The sequence below is a fragment of the Anarhichas minor genome, unplaced genomic scaffold (genome assembly GCF_050575085.1).
Source record: "Anarhichas minor isolate MPS153535 unplaced genomic scaffold, ASM5057508v1 ptg000052l, whole genome shotgun sequence".
Taxonomy (NCBI): Eukaryota; Metazoa; Chordata; class Actinopteri; order Perciformes; family Anarhichadidae; genus Anarhichas; species Anarhichas minor.
Genome location: NW_027466498.1, coordinates 2,954,156 through 2,975,512, shown reverse-complemented (window position 1 = coordinate 2,975,512; position 21,357 = coordinate 2,954,156). Strand labels below are relative to the sequence as shown.

The window sequence follows — 21,357 nt, the reverse complement described above, 5'->3', positions numbered from 1 at the left end:
GAGATTGGGGGATGTAAATGCAGGAAAGTTGACATGCTGCAGGTAGAAGGGAACTGTTTTGTTGAGGCTGTTATGGACAATTAATGAGCAGTCTCATCCGTACATTATGCTATTGAAGTTTCTGCATCTATTTGTTAACCTAAATTAAGCCGTTAGCAGTCAGTGCATAGTGGGGAAGGACCAGTGGATACTGGGGCCTGCTCTCACCATGCTGCGAATAAGTTAACACTGCAGGAGACAAGTGAAGCCACTGCAGGGCCCGCATTCTTTCTTGGGAGTCAGAAACTAAGGCACTCACTATATAGTATGTTGTGATCTGGATAGTCATTTGGCTTAGTATGAAATAACCCCCCTGGATGTAACACCACATTATTTAATCATTTCTCCAGTGCTGTGCCGGGACAGTTAACAGGCTATTGTCATATTAAGGTTAGGCAAAGATTATGGCAAGTAAATTATGGTTAAATTATGGTCAAGGTAGGCAACACCATTGTGTCATCTATACCCTTACTTTCTGCCTCATTAGGTTAAGGGCTACTTCTTGCCTGTGAACCAGACAAATCTACGAACTCATGTTTTATTTGATCCGTCAGAGAAATCTGGTCCCCTAGCTTTGGGCCGATTTTCAGCAGCCTGAGATGTGACCGGCCAATCACAACATTTCCGAAAACAACCAAGGTGGCTGCAGTTGATGTGGAACTTACTTTCAATGCTGCAATAGTAAAAGTATAGCTGTGTGCTGTGAGACACATCGGGCGGTTAACAGTTCAAATGCTGCACTTGGGCTTTAGAGACCACAAGTGGCCGGGGGGCAATCCCTACCCTCAAATTATGCATGACGTCACTTGGGAATTCTCCTTGACAAGAAGAAGGTTACTGTTTGTCAATTAGGTCCCTGCCTAGCTATTTAGAAAGATGATGTCCCCATACCTAATTTCCTCACTCACCTCCACTCCTGCCCGCTCTATGTGACCTTTTGCGGTCTTAATACTTCCTCGTTCATTATTACGTGCATGACATATTAAGGCGCATTATTTTTCGTAGGCATAGCTACGGGTACTGGATGAGACCAGTCTGACTTACTTGGTGGGAATGATTGATCTGCCAGATGGTTTGTTACACACAAACATCTGAGAAGCCTTCATTGGAAACTGTTTGGTAAATGGCAGGCAATTTAAAAAATAATTGGCAGGTGAATGGATGAACTATCTTTCAATCAAACTCTTGCCACCAGTTGGGAGAAGAGAGAAAACAACTTTTCCATCGAGTAAAGCCTTCATTGGAGATTTTTGCTCTTCTTTGCTGTTGCTGTCCTAGGCCTAATAATCCTAGGAGAGCGACAGCATCTTATCAGATCAGGAGAATATTTCTTCTAATCTACATTAGGCCTAGCACACAGCTATCTTCTGCCAAGATGTGTACGTTTTTGGACCAGCAGAGCGATACAAGTAAACATGACATAAAAATAGTTTAGACCTCTGTTGTTTTTTGCATTTCTATAGCACCTTTCTAGTCTTCCGACTATTCAAAGCGCCATCCTCACAAACATTCATACACTGATGGCAGAGGTTACCATGTAAGGTGTTCTAAACTATTTCACATTTGCGCACACTCACACACTGATGTGTTCAGGAGCAATTTGGGTTTCAGCATCTGACCGAGGACACTTCGGCATGCGGACTGGAGGAGCCAGTGATTGAACTGCCAATCTTCCAATTAGTGGATGTTCGTGAGGCTTATGCCCTGTCCACACTACTCCGTTTCTCCTTGGATGCAGATTTGTCAAATAGAAACGATCTCCGTCCACACGGGAGTTTCAGCATCATTCTCGAGTTGATCTGCGTCCACACGGCAGCCGTCGAAGGCGGACAGCACGTGACCATTAACTACACTGGGCATGCGCGTGACGGTGTAAACAGGAAGTGAATTGCTTGCTTAGTTAAAAAAAAAAAAAATACTCGCTCTGTCTCTCTCTCTCCAAATTTACTTTAACATCAACACTTACACATAAACGTTTACTAGATTATGGGTCCATCAATGTGGTCTCTCACTCGTTTCCTCCGTGTTGTTGATGTCTGTTCTCACTAGTAGCTCTGAACGTCATGTCCGCCTAGCTAGCTTCTAAGCTAATTTTAACATGGAGAAATGCTAACCGCGATTAGCATTACAGCGGTGCGGGTCTATCTCTCTCACATCAAATTTACTTTAAAATCAACACTTACACGTAAACGTTTACTAGAATATGGGTCCATACATGTGGTCAACACACGTCTCTCACTCTATTCTGCTCTTCCTTCGTGCAGGAAAGCTTAGCAGATCGCTAACAGTAGATCCGTGAAATAAAGACCATGGAATCCATAGAAGAGTTTCAAGACTTCAGTGTGAATCTTTATTTGTAAAACTGTGGAAGCACAATATGAAATATGGCTTTACGAACTGTCCCTATACACATTACACGAATACAAAACAACAATCCATGATATAGCCAGCATGTAACATGTCCGCCTAGCTAGCTTCTAAGCTAATTTTAACATTACCGCCAATGGAGAAATGCTAACCGCGATTAGCATTTAATACAACACAAATGTTATACTAAACACGCGAATAGAATATATCTACGTACATATTTTCATGCTCCATAAATACATACTTACAGACTAAGGTCTCTCAAGGCTACCAAACGGAAGAAGTAAAACGTTAGAGCAGCATGTCTTCTCATTAGAATCTAAAAACAACGGGCTGATGCCGGTCACGCCGCTCGCTAATCACTCCAATAACAGCTGCTTCCTCCACAGAAATGCAGACTTTTACTGCATAGCTGCTGCTAGCTGTTGTGCTAGCAGCAACGCTTGCAATTAGTTATCCATGTTGAAATGAATCGCTGGTAGCCCAGTTTGTTTTCTTCCGGGTACGGGTCATGTGATAGTGAGTGTGACGAATCAGGGACAGAGACGTCATGGTTGCCAAGAACCAATCCAGTAGCGAACACGGGTGTGGGCGTAATTTTTTCTAAGTACATCCGTATACGACCGTCCACACGCAAACGCAACCCCGGAGTTCTCAAACACCTCCAACCTCGCCGGAGTTTTCAGATCCCTCCGTTTAGGGTGCTCCAAAACTCCGGCGTAGTGTGGCTGCTCAGTGTAAACGTAGCAAATACGGAGTAAAAACGGAGTAGTGTGGACATGGCCTTAGTGGCTCAGAGGCTCTACCTTTGAGCCACAGCTGCCCCAATTAATTGGCCTCTTAATTTGGGATGTCAATAGTTAACTATCAAGAGCATTTTTGATCGGTTACGCATGACTGTCAATAGGTTAAATAAAATTGAAAAATTCTCCGGACATAATTACCAGTTCAGCAACTGGACTCACCGTGGCGAAAACGTCACGAAATGCAATCTATTGGTTTCGTTGTGAGCGAAACAAATTCTTAATGACATTATGGTACAAAATGAAATTTAGGCAACAAAAGCACTTAGTTAGGTTAGGATAAACGTCATGGTTGGGCTTAAAATAACTACATGCAGTTGGGTTTAGGTTAAGGCAACAAAACCACTTAATTAGGTTTAGAAAAACCGAAGCAAACGGCAAAGCCAACAGAACATATACTCAGTGGGAGGGCCTGGACCCACAATGCTACTCCATGCTGCAGGGACTGCTGTTGAGTCCTTGATCTTTCAGACAAAATCCCAGCTATTCACGTAGTTCCTTTTTTTTGTTGACTGAAGAATCTGGCCATTTCTGAAAGTAAACCTATACACCCTTGCTTTTATCATGTATTTTCATATTTTTCTATTTTCTCTCCTTTGTCAAGTCATGTCAATTAAATTTTATTTGGCTTTACATTATTTGGCACAACATTACCATTAACTCCTCCCTCAGCTCCGGTTCAGTCCCCGACACACTTAAACTGGCTACTGTCACCCCCATCCTCAAAAAACCTCGACTTGACCCTGACACCATGAGCAATTTCCGGCCCATCTCCAATCTTCCCTTTCTGTCAAAAATACTGGAACGCATGGTCACTGCACAACTCAAAGCCCACCTCATCTCCAATGATCTGTTCGAGCCATTTCAATCCGGTTTCCGCTCACAGCACAGCACTGAAACAGCCCTCCTCAAAGTCACCAACGACCTCCTCCTGTCCTCAGACGGTGGTCACCTCAACATTCTCATCCTCCTCAACCTCACTGCAGCTTTTGACACCATCAACCACAACATCTTTCTCTCCCGCCTCGAACCCAAATCCCTCACTAAAACCAGTTACAACTTCTGCCTCACCATCGACAACTCCACTCTGTCTCCCTCCCCACACATCCGCAACCTCGGAGTCATGTTTGACAGCAACCTCTTCTTTGAACACCATGTTAACCAAATCACCAGAACTGCTTTTTTCACTTAAAAAACATGGCCCGTCTCCACCCATCACTCTCCTTATCTGCTGCTGAAATTTTGATCCATCACCTCCAGAATTGACTACTGCAACAGCATTCTTCATGGCACATCATTCAAAATCCTAAATAAACTCCAGTACATCCAGAACTCTGCTGCTCGCCTGCTCACCCAATCCCGCTCCCATCACATCACCCCTGTTCTCCAGAACCTCCACTGGCTCCCCGTCCCACAACGGATCCAATACAAAGTCCTTCTCCTCACTCACAAAGCCCTCCATAATCAGGCCCCCTCCTACCTCACCTACCTGCTTCACCACCACACTCCATCCCGTCAGCTCCGCTCCTCTGATGCCAACCTCCTGTCCCTTCCACTCAGGACCAAGCACCGGACATGGGGCAACAGAGCCTTCTCCATAGCTGCCCCCTTCCTCTGGAACTCTCTCCCCAAACACAACCTAGACTGCACTGACCTTTCCATGTTCAAATCAGAAATCAAAACCCACCTATTCAGAACTGCTTTTAATGTGTGACGAATGCGTGTTCTATGCTTTTATTTTATTGTAAAGTGTCTTTGAGAATTTTGAAAAGCACTATATAAATAAAATGTATTATTATTTACAGCATACGACACCATCATTTGACCCACACTTGGGACAAGGAAAAACTTCCCCCAAAAAACTTATGGGGGAAATATGGAAGAAACCTCAGGGAGAGCAAATGAGGAGGGAGGGATGGAGCATGCTAAAGATGACGTGTACTAAGAATGAGCAACATAATACATTTGCAGACAGAAATAAAATATGCATATGAAGAAAATGGACCTGGGAGGATATCAAGCCGCTTCCAGCTGTTGCCACCTCCACTCCACCATATACAGAGAAGAGAAGGGAAAAAGAACAAAGGGGAGAAAGAGAGAGAGAAGGAAGGAAGTAGCTGTGCTATTTGCCTATCTTCCTCTTCCTTTCTGGCTGTCTGACATCGTTTACCTTTCCTTTCATTTTTTTCTCTTCCCTGTCCTTTTCTCACCACATCAGCAACAAGAATCAGCTGGAAGACGTCATTGACCATGATTTGCAACCACATATTCATTTTTTTATCCTAAATATATTAGGCCAGGCATCTGGAAGGTCAGCAGTGTAATAGCCATTGTATATTTTATGAGCAGCAGGAAGCAAAGCTCTTGGAGTTAATCATGTGGAGGTGGGGGTTTTCAGGTAGAGACAAGGGCGCTACTTAAATCATCACATAAGCTTCCCCAAAAAGGTCAGACGCTTCAAAACGACTGTGAATGCCTTAGAGTGGAGAGAGTGGCTGTAATCATTTGGAGCGTCCGCCATTGTCTACGGGCCGAACACATTTGTGGAGGTGACATTGAACATCTACAGTGCATTTGCATGGCCACTGTATGCTAGTACATCCTTCGTTGGTATGTCACATTCTCAGGAAAGGAGGTTAAAATATTTTCCTTCACTCATGTGTTCAGCCTTAGAATCTTTTTAGTTAATCTTTAGATAAATGTAGCCATTAAGTGATAAGAATACTAATGCATCTGTGTTTCTGCAGGAGGTTGTTGGCTCAAAGTGCTGCATGCTAACACTATGGGGTGCACTGTGGTGAGTGATATCTGGCAGCATTCTTTCACACAAAATTAGGACTTGCAGCAGCTCTAAAGACAAAAATATTACAGAAAAGATCATCAACAGTGTCAAGAATATTTTTGAATGATTAGCGTAAGAATTGTCAAATGAACAGAGGGTTGCTCAAGGACTCATATGCACGCATTCTGAAATACGACTTAAAGACTTTTCTTGGTAGGCTATACCAAATGAACATGTCCTTCAAAATGAGTAACAAAATCTGTCGTTTGTCTGTGCCCTCTAGAAAGACAAAAGGAGTTTTCTGATCCAACCCCCCTGTCAGGGACAACATATAACTGTTGCTTCCTGATCTAAAGACCCTCTTCTTCTCCTTGAGAAGAGACTTTATTTCAGGAGTGATCCATGGTTTACAGTTGGAAAAATACCGTACAGTCCTGGTGGGTACGGTGTTCTCCACACAGAAGTTTATGTAGTCTGTTATGCAGTTAGTGAGACTGTCAATGTCCTCCCCATGGGCATCACTGAATACTTCCCACACAGTAGAGTCAAAACAGTCTTTCAGAGCCTCCTCGGCTTCCTCAGACCATCTTTTTACTGTGCGGGTCACAGCTGGCTGCCTTTGTACAAGAGGTTTGTACACAGGCCGGAGGTGCACCAGGTTGTGGTCAGATCTTCCTAGGGGAGATAGAGGTAATGAGGTGTATGCCTCCTTGCTGTTGGCATAGAATAGATCCAGTGTTTTATTGTCTCTGGTGTGGCATGTGACATACTGGGTGAATGTGGGCAGAGTGGAGGACGGGGGGCATGATTAAAGTCACCAGAGAGAAGGAGGAGGGCATTAGGGTGTTGTCTCAGCAGCCTGCTCGTCGCCGAGTGGATGACGTCACAGGCCGCCTCAGCGTTAGCAGAGGGGGGTACGTACGCAGCTATCGTGCTAACATGCGAGAATGTTTTACATTTAATGTGAATATAATTCATACTTTGTTGGCATCTTATTCTGAAAACCGGATGTTCATCTGAATAAACCGGATGTTGTCTCACGTTAATCTTTCCGCTAACTTTCAAAGTCCTTCGCTCATGATGTCCAGTAGTCTCCAGGGAGAGCAACAGCTGGTGCAGCTTCTCTCTTTATTTCTGCCCTCGACCAGAAGCGGAAGTCGCCTTTTCTCTACGGCAACCCTGAAGGGACATCATATCTCCAATACAAAACGATAAACATGAGACAGTCTGTTACAATAATAATAAATTAAAAATACTTGCCTGTTTTTTAATTATTATTATTATTATTTTTTTTTTTCCCATCTCAAAAGGCTCAAGGACATACACACACACACACATACACAACTGACTATAGGATGTTTGCTGGCTTTTATCCCACTGTTCTTGTCATCCTCTGTTGTTATGTCTATGTATTGTCTCTTGTCTTTCAATAAAAAAAATAAAAAAATAAAATAAATTATAATAAATTTAAAAAATGCGTTAACGTGCGATAAAATAATTGTCGGCGTTAATTAATGAATGCGTTAACGCGAAATTAATGCGTTAACTTGCCCAGCACTAAAAATAACACAATATAAAGAAAAAGCTCAGTGGTGAGCAGGAGCTGCTGTAAAAGGCTGCCACTCGTGTGGCGCCGGAAGTACTTCTAACATCGGAGTGTTAATAGGTTAAAAATTGGTTTGTAATATATATACAAACTAAAACTAAAAATACTTATTTTACAAATGGGGAATCCATCATTTATAAAGTATGAAAACACAATCATGAAACCTATAATAATCAAGCTTATTAATCAAGAATAAAACATTTATAACTTATGAGTTGCATACTAATGAGTGTTAATATAGGAACAATGATTTACAAATGATTAATTAAGTATTTACTCATACTTAACTAATGCTTCATAGCGTGTAGTTATTATAACGTGTTACCGAATACATATTTGAAAGCAATACAGAATGACTGAGAGCCTTATTGCTTATTGCATCCACTATATTTGTATATTTAGAAGTTTCACCTGGTGGATGGACTTTGATTTCCACTATTCGTGGGGGAGGAGCCTGATAACCCCGCATAATATGTGCCCCCACCAATGTTGAAACCAAACCTCCGCCCTTGAACTATTGCACCACTTAGTGATATTACCAAAATCCGATCTCATGCAGAAGACAGACGAAAGAGTTTTGTGTTGAGACACAATAGCCAGTGTCAAAGAAGAGACCTACAATCTATGTACAATTCACAATGTATTCAAAATTGATTGTCGTAGAGCTACATGACATACAATCTTCTTATGGACAAAAGTGATTTAAAAATGAGTAAAATATCCCTATTGACCTTATAATTCAAAGCCTTTTTATCTTGTGACATGTGAGGAAACATAAACTGGTATTTCAGAATTGGTTGGTCTATGAAAGCATGATTCACGATATCTGACATATTTCTGGTGAAATCCTCTTATACTGTAGAATCCAAACATACTGGAAGGGAGGGGAGCGTAATGGACCTGTATTTTTGAAATGAACAGTGAATTACTCTGCTGTCACAGCAGCTGCTATGCAAGCTATATATCTGCACTGCTTGCCCAGAGATGGCTGGAGAACTATTGTTGATGAAAAATTAAAAAGCTAATTGAAGCCATCCATCCGACTGTAGGCCAACACCATGCTCAGTGATTTAATAAAAAGGGGCAATGATTTGGACACAAATGGACAATGGCTGAATGGATCCAGAGCCATATTGCACAGGGACAACACAGTGTCTGAATAAATAAAAACTAAGCCTGGCATAGTTCACACTATTATTATAGTATCAGCATGTCACCACATATGTATACATATATGAAGAGATGAAAGTATAAAGTAGGTCAATTCATTTTCATTTTTGAAAAGATGGGGGGTGAAGAGAGAGTAATGAAAAAGTTGTATATGATGATGATTATAGTGTATGATAGACCCATTCAATTAAATAACATATTTAGGCTATAAAATAAAGTCCATTTACGGGTCACCATAATAAACAGTACCTTGAGCCCTAATGTCCAAACCAATGAAATATATTAATTTTCTATAGATGGCACTTTGCAGCCAGTACACACAACTGATTTTCAATTATTCAACCAGATAAGAGGACGGAAAATGTAAAAAAAACTGGCCAAGAGTAAATAAAAAGACCTTTGGACACCATGGTAGGCGCAAAAACATTAGTAACACATAAATCCCACTAGAACCAGTCCACTCATCCTCTCTGTCCCACTAGAACCAGTCCACTCATCTTCTCTGTCCCACTAGAACCAGTCCACTCATCCTCTGTCCCACTAGAACCAGTCCACTCATCCTCTCTGTCCAACTAGAACCAGTCCACTCAGCCTCTCTGTCCCACTAGAACCAGTCCACTCATCTTCTCTGTCCCACTAGAACCAGTCCACTCATCTTCTCTGTCCCACTAGAACCAGTAATAAGACAACTTTTGATTCCCTGGAAGGTGCATTTATCTTCTTGGTAGAGATGAGGTGTTCTTTGAAAGCCATAGCTTTTCATTGAATATCATACAAATCAGATGTTTTTAATAGTTACCATCAATCTCAATTTTAACAAATATGATATCACATCTATGTAGCTGTCTTTTGACAAAAATAACTACCATAGTTATAAAGTATACACCTTTCCATCCATTTAGTAGATTACATGTATAACAGTAGTACATTTTTTAAGTAGGAATCTTCCATGACATCAGGCTTGCTGGAGAGAATCAGGAGTCCAACATATGCAGTATTGATGGATGTTGCTCTTACCTGGACCTCCACTCCATAGCCCATATAGACAGTGATGACGTAGCTGCAGTCCATAGTGGAGTGAAAAGCAGAGCTGGACTGTGGCGGAGCCTCTATGTATCCTTCTGGCCCAGTCAAGTTCAGCTGGCAGGGAACTGCAAGGACAAACAGCAGCATGGCAATGAGACTGATGGAAGCAATGCAGACACACACACACACGCACACAGTCATTCATTTACCCAAATTCACAAACATTTAACCCTAACATACTAATCTATGCAAGCTGGTTTTAGTTGGTGAATTTCCCCTCATAATAGTATTCATGGCAATAGTGAATTGTCCCGAGATGGCACTGAGGCCATGGGACAACAAAAACTGTCAGCTGTTAAGTTCTTTAAACCATGAAAATGTCCTTTCCCTCACCTTAACCAGCTCATTTTAGTTGTGCAATGGTCATACGTGTCATTTTGGAAGGCATTGACACAAATTCTATTTTGTTGTTAATTGTAAATATGGAGTCAAATTAGGTGTACTCACGAATGCATGTTCCAATCTAAACACAAATACCAAGCAATTTGAACACTTGTAAAACAGTTTCACAAATGCACGAATCACAATCTGAATAAATATTTATATTTACGTACAGACTTTTAACTTCATAGATCTGATCATGTTTGCCTTGGTAAAACTGCATGTGTATAGAAATGTCAAAGTATTTGTGACATTTTTTGTATTTATTTGCAGATTGTTAAATGTGTGTGCACCGATTACCTGATACGCACGGATCAGGTTACAGTTGTGTGTGGAGTTTTGATACTATTTTCACCGTCTCCAGCTCCACACAGATCCACAAATGCATGCTGCGTTTAAGTGCATGTGTAAAACTAGTACATCTGGGATTTTGGTAAAATTGTATGTAATTTCAAAGTGGAAAAGACATTTTCTTCTAAATTTACAGAATAGCTTGTCGTCCCTTGGTAAGAACACATAAATCTACCAACTATATACTCTATGCAGTACAGTAGCCCATGCATGTAAATATATTGTTTAAATAAGCCACTGGTAGGTGGTGGACGTTGTTTGTATTTTTCCAATTATGGAATGCTATTTCATGTATTTACACATGTTCAAAATGCTTGATATTTGTGTGTAGATTGGAATATGCATTTGTAAGTACTCAAAATTATACACAAATCTTATTTTTTGTTTTAAGATCAAGTTATACACATTTAAGACCATTTTGAGATATATTTAACTCCACAAATAACACACACTCCCCCCCTTTATCATAGTTTGTTGATTTTAGATAGCGTGCTCATAAATGTATAGTTGTTAGTTTTAGATATTAGTTGACTAGATCATTATTATTGGAACTTAATAAACTGTTATATTTTAAAGAGCAGCTATCTGTGATTACTTTGTGCATGTGTATTGTGATAATAGCTGGATATGTGGTCAGTTGCTCGAACTTAAACCTTCACTTTCACTCTGAATATGTAATAGCACTTTGACTATTGACATTGTAAGTGAATACTAATTATGAGACTTAGTTTATCGTTTGGTTATTGGTCCCTGTTCACAGGGTGGTGCCCTATTATTATTAATAATCGTTAATAATCTTAATGACATTAATAATTCAAATGTCAATAATTTAGTTTTCTTATGCTGATAACCCAAACCTCCTCTTCGTTCCCAACACTTAAAACCTGTTTGTAATGACTTGTATTTTATTTAAAGCAATCACTACCACCTAGTGTTAAGTTATGGTATTCCGTGTTTTCGCCCACACTGTGCAAATACTGCCGCCTAGTGTTAAGTGTAGATGATGCAGTGTTCACCTGCTATATATGTACCTGTCAATAAGTTTAGTTTTCTTACATGCTGATAACTCAAACACGCTCCTTTTCGTTCCCAACAACGGCCAACATGCTACATTCAGTAATGTAAATGTCCACAGTAGATTTGAAAGAATGTATCAAGACAAGAGGTAAAAGGTAAAATAGTTTGTATTAACAGAAAACAAACGGACAAACAACGGCCAATTAAAGGGGTGTGGGGATTGAAAGATGCGGACGTTTACAAGGCCACTGAAGGGCATTTAGGGGTCACTATTTTAGAATGTATAGTGCACAAGAACATAATGTATGTAAACTGTGACTAAATGGGCCTTGGAGAAATATTATCATAAAATCTTACGGCTCAGGACAGGAGGGCTCTACAGCTGGTGATTAAAACCAACCAGAACATCATTGGTACCATCTACCCTTACCTAGACTTTGCATGGTGGTGATGGTGGTGGTGGTTGTCTCCTCCTCATTACTACCTGGCCTCACATTGTGCTTCAGTCCAGGCTGACCGGACCTCACTACATCTTTCTCCTTTGCGGCAGTAGCAGCAGCAGAGGGAATGCTGGCAGCATGTTCTGGAGCCACGCTGGTGACTGGAACAGGGGTGTTGGAGAGAGACGTGGCTGCTAATGCGTGCATTACAAGGGTTGTTTGCACGTTGGAGATTTCAGCACTCTCATCTGAAGCCCCAGACGGCAGGGTGGAGAAGGTGCGCTGAGAGCTGGATAACCCGCTGTCTTCGAAGTAGTTGGGCTGACCCTGAGGGTGTTGGAGGGGATTTCGGTAGAGTGGGTGGTGGTTCGGGAAGTTGACAGGTGGGACGGTGGTGACAACAAGGAGCCTCCGTCCTGTGTCCTGGGTGGTGGGGTACAGCCTGGCCTCGCTCTCTGGAGGGCTTCCCTGGGTGATAGAGCCACCATCCTCAGAGACAGAGGCTGTGGAAAATGAAAGAGAATAACAGACATTGTTGGATGGATGTTGATTTGTACCACAGGCTCAATGATCACTTGGCTGTACAGGTGCAGAGATTTCTGGCTTTACTTTCCTAACTGTTCTCTGCTTTGGATCCAAACCTTTCCATCCACTATTATTTAACACACTGCCAATCCCATTTCAAATTGGTTAATTATAGAGAAGGGTACTACAGCAAGCAACCAGCCTGTGCCATAACGCATCTCTGCAACAAAGGCTAAGAATCCTTCAATCCAAAAAACACTAAGTGCAATATTTAACATGGTAACATGTTACGTTTTTAGTTGAAAGTCAAAACAGTCATTTATTTTCCTCTATTTATTCCCTTTTTCACTAACCATTTTAATTAAAAACAAAGCCGTAAAAATAATCTTTGTCATCTTTCTTTATCACACTTATTTCACACGTCAAAATAACAATGTCAATTATCTGTCACAGGAGGTATTTGATGACCTGGGACTGAGAAAAGAAAAGAGAAAGTCCAGCCAGAGGCTAGGGTCTCTGTAGAACCAGACACCACCACACAATTCTAGTGGGTCAGAAGTGATGACAGAGGGTTATTTCTGAATTAGTCCATACATTGTTTTAAGGAAAACCCTGCATATTATAAGCTTCATTTGGTTTAAGTATAACTGTCACAGGCAGTGAAGGAATCAGGGCCAGATGAAGGAGTTAGGGTGCTTTAAACAGTGTGTGCATGCCCCCCATATCAGAATTTAGTTGTATTCAACAATTACAATTACTTTCCACGAACAACTGGGTGCAACCCAAGGATGCCCTCAAGGAGTCGAAAGTTTCCGCCGTTATCCCCATTTGTACAATTAGAGCTTCTCACCACTCTGTATGACAGCAGGCTTTTGTCCCACCTTTGTGTGTGGCCATTCAGAACAGCTACACTTTTCAAGGAACACATCAAACAAACTAATATGTTACAGGCATCAAACTTACTAAGTGGACCTGAGTGGACATTATTCTCACCCTCTGTCCTTCAAGTACCTCAGACAGACACAACAGACTGGATACACAAAACAGAGAATTTAAAAGAGAACTACCTGATCCCAGGTTCTCAGTGTGTCACTGAGTGTGTCTTTGATTAAACGCAAAATTATTAAGGAATGTGCACCATGTGAGCATTATACCACCTGAAATAATAAAGCTATCAAGACAAGATTTTTACTCTACAATCACCCATCGCTAAACTACAGGTTTTTATCTAGAAACGTATGAGGAACATACTACTACCACATACTAATTGCCACACAATAGGGGCCTTTGAGGCCCTGAAGGACCTTGGAAGCTTTTGCAGCAGTGGAGAGCAGATGACCAATCACCATATAGCATTGTGCAATATTTTCAATACCTGATGGGCTGAAATTGCACATTGTGTCGCACTGTACAAAAGTCCATGGCTTTACTGATTTAGTGTTAAATTTAGCAGATGCTGTCAACTGCAAACCAGGAAGGACTGACCAGACATTTTTTGTTGAGTTCTGCTATAATTAAACTTTGCTGCTGTGTAGTGTTTATTTTAGCAACGTGCCACTATGAGCTGTGTACATATATACATTATGATTATATATATATATGACTCTGCTGCCCAACAACTCTGTTCTACTCAAAAGATTTATATTGTGATACTGATTTCTCTCAGTCTTGAAATGTAAGTATAATTTCACAGAGCTGCAGGGAATTTGACAGCAGAAAGTACAACTTCATAGCCACAAAATAAATCCTAAATTCAATCTCCCTCTTTATCTGCTCGTTCACTGCTCTGCTTCACTGTACTTCACACTGACATCAAGGCAGAGAGAACCTATCTCATGCTTCTGGACGGAGATGTGAACATTGACTCACATAGCTCGGCATCCATTCCATCTTTCAAAGCTGAATTTTAGCTATATTTCCCTTCAACACTTCTTTATGTGGAGCAGTGCATTGGTGCCATTACACCACTCTGAGTCCATTGGCAGACTAAATATGTCTTGTAAAAAGCCAAACCCTACAACCCAAACAATTGTTGTAAATTGCTCACATCAGTGGCTTCTTCCCTGCCTATCCTCCTCGTAATAACGTAATAACTTAATAGAATAGAATCCCTTTTTATTGTCATATACACATACACGAAATTTGACTTCTGCATTTGACCCATCCCTGTATATAGGGAGCAGTGGGCTGCCAATGATAGGCGCCCGGGGAGCTGGGGGTTCAGTGTCTTGCTCAGGGACACTACGACACGTGACACGTCCCAGTCGAGGATCGAACCGTTGACCCTGGTTACCAGACAACCCTCTTAAGCCAGTGAGCCACAGTCGCCCCTTAATATTCATTCCTGAGGAGATTTGATGAGCCGCTATAATTCTCCCAGTGTAATTATCAGCGCTCCCTTCCCAAGTGCACCTGTGAGATCTAATCTGAGACCCCTTCAGGAGGCTATCATCCGCCGAGGGAAGTCTTATGTTTCTTTAACAATGCTTCATTTCCACCATAACAGCTCCCACTCTCTGCCGGCTAATAGCTATCTGCTTCAAACAATCAGGGTTTATTGTAGCTGAGCCACTTCCCACCCAGCACCTTGATGCTCGAACACACACGGCTCTTTGCACAGAATCACACACATTGGCAGGTAAATCCACAAGAAATACAATGAATGACACAGAATCCCAAATTGACTGACTGGAGATCTGTTTTAACCCTGCTGCCACAAGGTGTGAAAGATAATGTACACACTCTGGGTGAGCATTGTGTTTTGTCAGTTCCTTTGGCTCAAAGTGAATCAGATGCGTGCATGAAACATAAAATATTCTGTGGGATGAGGCAGCTGTGAAAATAAATCTCCACGGCCAATTAAAGACACAGGCATCAAATGTATCAAAGGGTCTCTGCATACGCAGCTCTTCACATGCCAGTCGTAATGAATACTGAAGATAAAATCACTCACCCACTTGTGCTAAGACTAGTGTGAAAATGTACCTGTAAAATGTGGGAAGAAACTTCATTCATTCCTCAGTTGCGCTGCTTCCAGTGCAGCTTGTTTTAAGTAGAGCTTTTATCCAATCAGATTTCGCCTCTATTTTTCTAGGTAAGAAGAGAGGCCCGAGGCCCGCTAGGAAGCCTTTGCAGTTTAAGTAAAAGTGTAGCTTTGTTTTTTTAACACTCATTGGCTGAAGGAGGAGGAGAAACAGATTCGGGAGTTACTGGCAACACCTTTCTGGAGAAGGACATTTCCAGAAAAGCTGGACATCGTAAGAAAGGGTCGGTCAACCCCACAGCTAGCAGCTCTGACCCAGCCAGGAAAAGGATTTGTACGAACGGTATTCCTGGCTGACAGCGTCGGATAAGCATTTTACGCACATTTTATGGCTGGGAATGCGTTTTAATTGTGACTGAGCATCTTGGTGTTTGGAGTTAAGCTGGATTTGCTAACCTGAGTTGGATAACCAAGGCAACAACACGACAGGACACTTACAAGCTACGGTGCTTTTGAAAACCTTTGCTGAGACCCGAGTGGATCTACAACTCAACTAACACGTTCGCAGGAGGACCTCTGACTGGAACTATAAGGCACCGATGTTCTGTACAACCGTGTCATTGAACTCTTCATTAATTTATCTTTAGTAATTTATCTTTAGTAAAGGTCATTAGGTACCCTATAAGAGTATTGAGACCCTAAACCAAGGTGATGGCTTGATCCTCATTTGTAAATAGTTGAGTCTCAAGGTTTGTAAGATATGTTAATGCAGAACGTGGGACTGGACGGTGAATTAGTAGGAAAATATGTTTTGGTGTTGGCTTTGATGGTGTTGCCATTCTCTCCCTAGGCTGGTCTTAAATGCGTCGACTGAGGAGGCACTAACTGTTCCTTGACTCAGGCTGTTCCATAATGGTGTTGTTCTACTTGAGAAAAAAGGTTTCCGTGGACCAGGCTGGTGTTGTACCTGTAGTTTCAGATCGTGACCTCTTGTATTGGTGCTGAGGGATTTTTTGAACATACTATTGCCACATACTTCACAACTTCTGTCAGACTGTACGCTGTCAATTCCTGTCAGTATTTTAAAAGTTTGGACCATGTCGGCTCGTTTACATCGAAATTCCAGCGTTTGCAAGTTGAGGCTGACAAGTCTTTCTGGGTATGAGAAATTTGAGAGGCCGTGCACTAGTCTAGTTGCACGTCTCTGAACTTGTTCCAGGGCATCTTTGTCCCGCTTGAGTTTGGGTGACCAGACGACTGAGGCGTACTCGAGGTGAGGACGTACCAAGGATTTGTACAGGTGGAGAAATGATGTTTGATCCAAGGACTTGAACGTGTGTTTGATTGCTCCTAACACTTGGTTGGCCTTGGATACCTGGGTTTGGATGTGCCTGGAGAATGAGAGGTTGCGGTCGATAATTACACCCAAGTCTTTCTCTTCTTGTGTGATTTGAAGCTGGTGGGTTGTGCCATCATTGTTCCTCATTGTGTATGTGCGTTGCGGGTTAGTGTTCCCGAGGTGCATTGTTTTGCATTTATCTGGGTGAAATAACATGCACATTGTTTGGGCCCAAGATTGGAGATGGTCCAAGTCACACTGAAGACTGGAGTGCTGCATGTCATGTAGCTGTGATATGACTTCAAAGATCTTAGTGTCGTCGGCAAACATCAGGACAAAGTTGTTGAGGAAATCCGGTATATCAGCCACAAATAGTACAAACAGCAAAGGGCCAAGTACTGAGCCTTGAGGTACCCCGCTGTTGATGTTTGCAAAATTAGAGAATTGTCCATTTACCACTACTCGTTGTCTGCGATTGGTAAGAAAGTTACGGATCCATTGAAGTACGTTGTCTTGGACGCCAAAGGTTGAAAGTTGAAGGAGAAGTCTCTCGTGTGGAACCGTATCAAAGGCCTTAGCGTAATCTAGGAAGAGAATATTGACTGGAAGCTTGTGACTAAGGGCTTCAGTCCAGATGTCGATTGCTTCCAGTAGATTAGTAACTGTTGATCTGCCGGACGTGAAGCCGTGCTGTTGCTTGCATAGAAGGTCGTTAGATTTCAGGTGCTCCCTGATGTCTTCAGCAATCAGTCTTTCCATGAGTTTGCACACTACTGACATAAGTGAGACGGGCCTGTAGTTTGCTGGGTCAGACTTATCGCCTTTTTTGAAGATGGGGGTTACTGTTGCCGTTTTCCACTGTACAGGTACCTCGCCGCTGGCTAGGCTTGTGTTGAACAGGCTACACAATGGTGAAACAAGGATATCAGCCATTTCCTTAAGTAATCGGTTGTGGATCTGATCAGGCCCCGGGGATTTGTCTGTTCTGATGGATCGGAGCTTTTTGAGTATCCTGTCCTCTGTAATCGAAATCCGCAGGTCTGAGGTCAGCAGCTTTGCTGTGAATGTTGGCATGGTGGTGGTATCCTCTCTGGTGAAAATACCTGAGTATTGGTCGTTTAGAATATTGGCTTTGCTCTTGTCGTCGCTGTTGTAGGTTCCATCCTTGTTCTTCAGATCTGCGATATTTGGTCTAATTGTTCTGCGGCTGTTTACATAGTTCCAGAAGGCTTTGCTGTTGGTGCGTGAGTCTTTTGCCAGCTTGTGCTCAAAGTCCCGTCTAGCCTTTCTTGCCGCATGAGTCGCCTCGTTCCTTGCTGTGATGTATGTCTGGTAGTCCTGGCCGTCTTTGGTATTTAGGTATCGTATCCAGGTGTGGTATTTTCTCTTTACCTTTTGTAGAGCCTGTTTGTTCAACCACAGTGGTTTTTTCTTCCTTGTCGTGTCCAGGTTGATCGCCTTCAGGGGGATACACTTCACCATGGCATCATGGATGGTTTGTTCCAGTATGTTGGCAATTTCCTGGGTGCTTTTCCCCATTAGCTTGTCTTCCCAGTTGATGTCAAGCATAGTCTTCATAGCTGCATAGTCACCTTTGTTATAGTTGTAGGTAGGCTTTAACAATGTAGAGGAGCTGGTTCCAAAGACTAGTTTGAATGAGATTCCCACATGATCACTTGATCCTATGGGTGCCATAATGGATAGTTGCTCAACAATTTCGCCTTCGTTGGTAAAGATCAAGTCATCTCTAGTGGGTGTTTGGCCGGCCCGATATCTGGTAGGCTGAGTGACATGCTGATGGTAATAACAGTCCCTGATGAACTTGGTGGCAGGGCCACTTGGACTTGTGTTTTCCGGGAGTTCGGGTGTAGGGGACCATACCACGTCTGGGTGGTTAAAGTCGCCGACTAGAAGTTTGTGTGTGTGGGGAGTTGAAGCTGCCCACTGTAAAGTTGCATGAAGATCATCGTCACGTGGGATGGCAGTCGATGGGCTTCCGCTACGGTAGATGGATCCTATTAGTAGGTCACTGTGGTCTTTCCCTTTGATGGTCACCCAAGTGCTGTCTTTATACTGACTGTGCACATCTGGATGGATTTGCCTGGTTTTGAGATTGGTCTTGGTATAAATACACGTACCCCTCGTGTTGGTTGCGGACAAGTCACTTGTAAACAGGTCATAACCTGGGATGCTCATAGTAGGCAAGTCTGGTGTTTGTCCTATTTTTGGTTTGATTTCAGTAAGGCAAATAATGCTGAAGTCATGTGTGTTTACTAGTGTTAAAAGTTCATCATATTTGCTCATGACTGAGTTGTCCGTATTGGTATAGTACGCCTTCAGATTTCCTAGTTTACAGTTGGTTTGGGCTGGTGGGAGTTTACATCTGTTTAGGTCTGAACTGTTGTTGCTGCTGCTGTGTTTCCTGGAGCCTCGACTATCCTTCCTCTCTTGATTACCCAGTGTTTGGATGGGTTTGCCAGGCGAGTCTCCTGTAGGGACGCTCTCAAGTTTTTTGAGGCCTCGAGTTGTTTTTTAGTTAAGTCCGGACGGATATACACCTGGTTGTAGACATCATTTGTACTTTTGCGAAGCTCAGCGGCCCTTGCTAAAATTTGTTTCTTCTCGCTCAAAGTCTCTAGTTCAATCTTCAGTAGCCTCCGTTTGTCCTTGTCAAATGTTCCAAATAGTGTTACTTTGTTAATTCTAACGATTAGTTTGAATTCATCTTTGTTTAAGGTTTGGACTGCCTGGATGTCTTCCTCCTGGGTTGTGGATTCTGGTAGATTGAAAACAATTAGGTTCAATTTCCTCTTTTCTATGTCTTCCAGCTCATTTAAACCCTCTCTAAGGCTTCTTGTGTCTTGGGCAACTGACGTCAGTTGTGTAGGGTTGATTTTGCTAGTGATGTGTTCCAGTTTCTGTTCCAGTGAATTGATCTTAGCCGTAGCTAGTGCATTAGATGTCGATATGATATGTTCTGCTTCAGTTTTAAAGTCAGCGGCAAGTTGGCTGTGCGATCCGGTTTTTTTTTTCAGTTCCTCCTCCATCCGTACAGCTATATCTCCTAAATCTTTGTTCAGTGAGTTTATCCTGGTGTTTGTTGTTTGTAAGTCCGTTTGCAGCTTTACAATGTCAGTCGTATTTACCCTGGTGTTGTCTGAGAGAGTTTCAATTGCTTCCTGCATATTTAGTTGGTCTCTTTTGATAGCCACTAGTTGCATTTGAAGTGTCTTGGCTCCGCGTTTACAGAAGGAACAGTACCAAGAGCAGCTATCGTTGTTAGCGAGGACATCGTACAGTTTGATTGTAACTTTCTGGCATTTTATGTGAAACCAAAGTACGCAGACTTCACACTTGACGGCTTTATCGTCCTCGTTCACTTTTTTGCCACAGGAGCCACATTCGCTAACAGTAGTAGTAGGAGCAGATGCACTGGGTGGAGCAGGTGGAGCTTTAGTAGAGGCAGTGTCTTGACTAGTTGCGTTGTTTGAAGAATCAAGTGAAGATCTACTCACAATTGTTGTCCTCCGGGGTGATAGTGGTTTATTTATCTTATCTACTTCCTCTTCCATCTTTGGTGGTGGACGTCGCTAGCTCACGGGACCGCTAGCTTATAGTTCAGGCAACGTTAGTTTGTTGTGTTAGCGATAAACAAGACGACAAAAAAGACGTTGTAGAGACTTAGATGTCCAATTTGGCGTCAGGCAATCGATGTCGCAGGTCGGCGCTGATTTCCCGAGGAGAGAAGCTAGCTGAGCTAGCCCGTGTAATGTAATGGTACTACTTTATCGACATGCAGAGTGGAGTGATCAGGTGTGTGTGATGTCAGATGTGGGCGTGTACAGTCCGCAGTCCGGACTGGGAGTTGTATGAATCCAGTCAGTCAACAGTCTTGGTGTTATGCTAATGTTGAGCTAATAAAGTTAGCCAAAGATACTACGGTCTCCTAACTTACTTTACACATAACACCACATGGTGTCAGAAGATGGCCAAATTCCCACCTCCCGAAAACTTCGACTTCTCTCGCCCGGATCAATGGCCGGAGTGGCGCCAGAGGTTTCATCGCTTCAGGATAGCAACGAAACTCAATAAAGAACCCGGAGAAGTACAGGTCTGTACGCTTCTCTACTCGTTGGGGAAAGAAGCCGAACATGTTTTCAAAACGTTCACGTTTATGGAAGAGGACGAGGAAGATGCAGATGATTATGAGACTGTAATGGCGAAACTGGATGGGTATTTCGTACCGAAAGTGAATACGATTCATGAAAGAGCACGTTTCCATCAGCGCACTCAAAAGCACGGAGAAACCTCGGAGGAGTACATCAGAAGCCTGTATGAGCTAGCTGATACCTGTGCATTTGCAGATGTGAAAAATGAAAATATCCACGACAGGTTAGTCATAGGGATATTAGATAAAGACCTATCAGAGAAGCTACAGCTAATGCCAGACTTGACGCTCGATAAAGCG

General features: G+C 42.4%; 1 protein-coding gene across 1 annotated transcript in view; it reads right to left on the bottom strand.

The window, feature by feature from the left end:
* Positions 1-18,467, bottom strand: part of LOC142931483 (seizure protein 6 homolog) — a 188,734-nt gene extending 170,267 nt beyond the window's left edge. Inside the window, exons 1-3 of the mRNA XM_076075411.1 lie at positions 17,993-18,467; positions 12,033-12,545; positions 9,785-9,918 (exon numbers count right to left, since the gene is read on the bottom strand). Of these exons, the coding sequence (XP_075931526.1) occupies positions 9,785-9,918; positions 12,033-12,545; positions 17,993-18,467 (1,122 nt within the window). The remainder of the gene's footprint in view (positions 1-9,784; positions 9,919-12,032; positions 12,546-17,992) is intronic.
* Between the last annotated feature and the right edge of the window lie 2,890 nt (positions 18,468-21,357).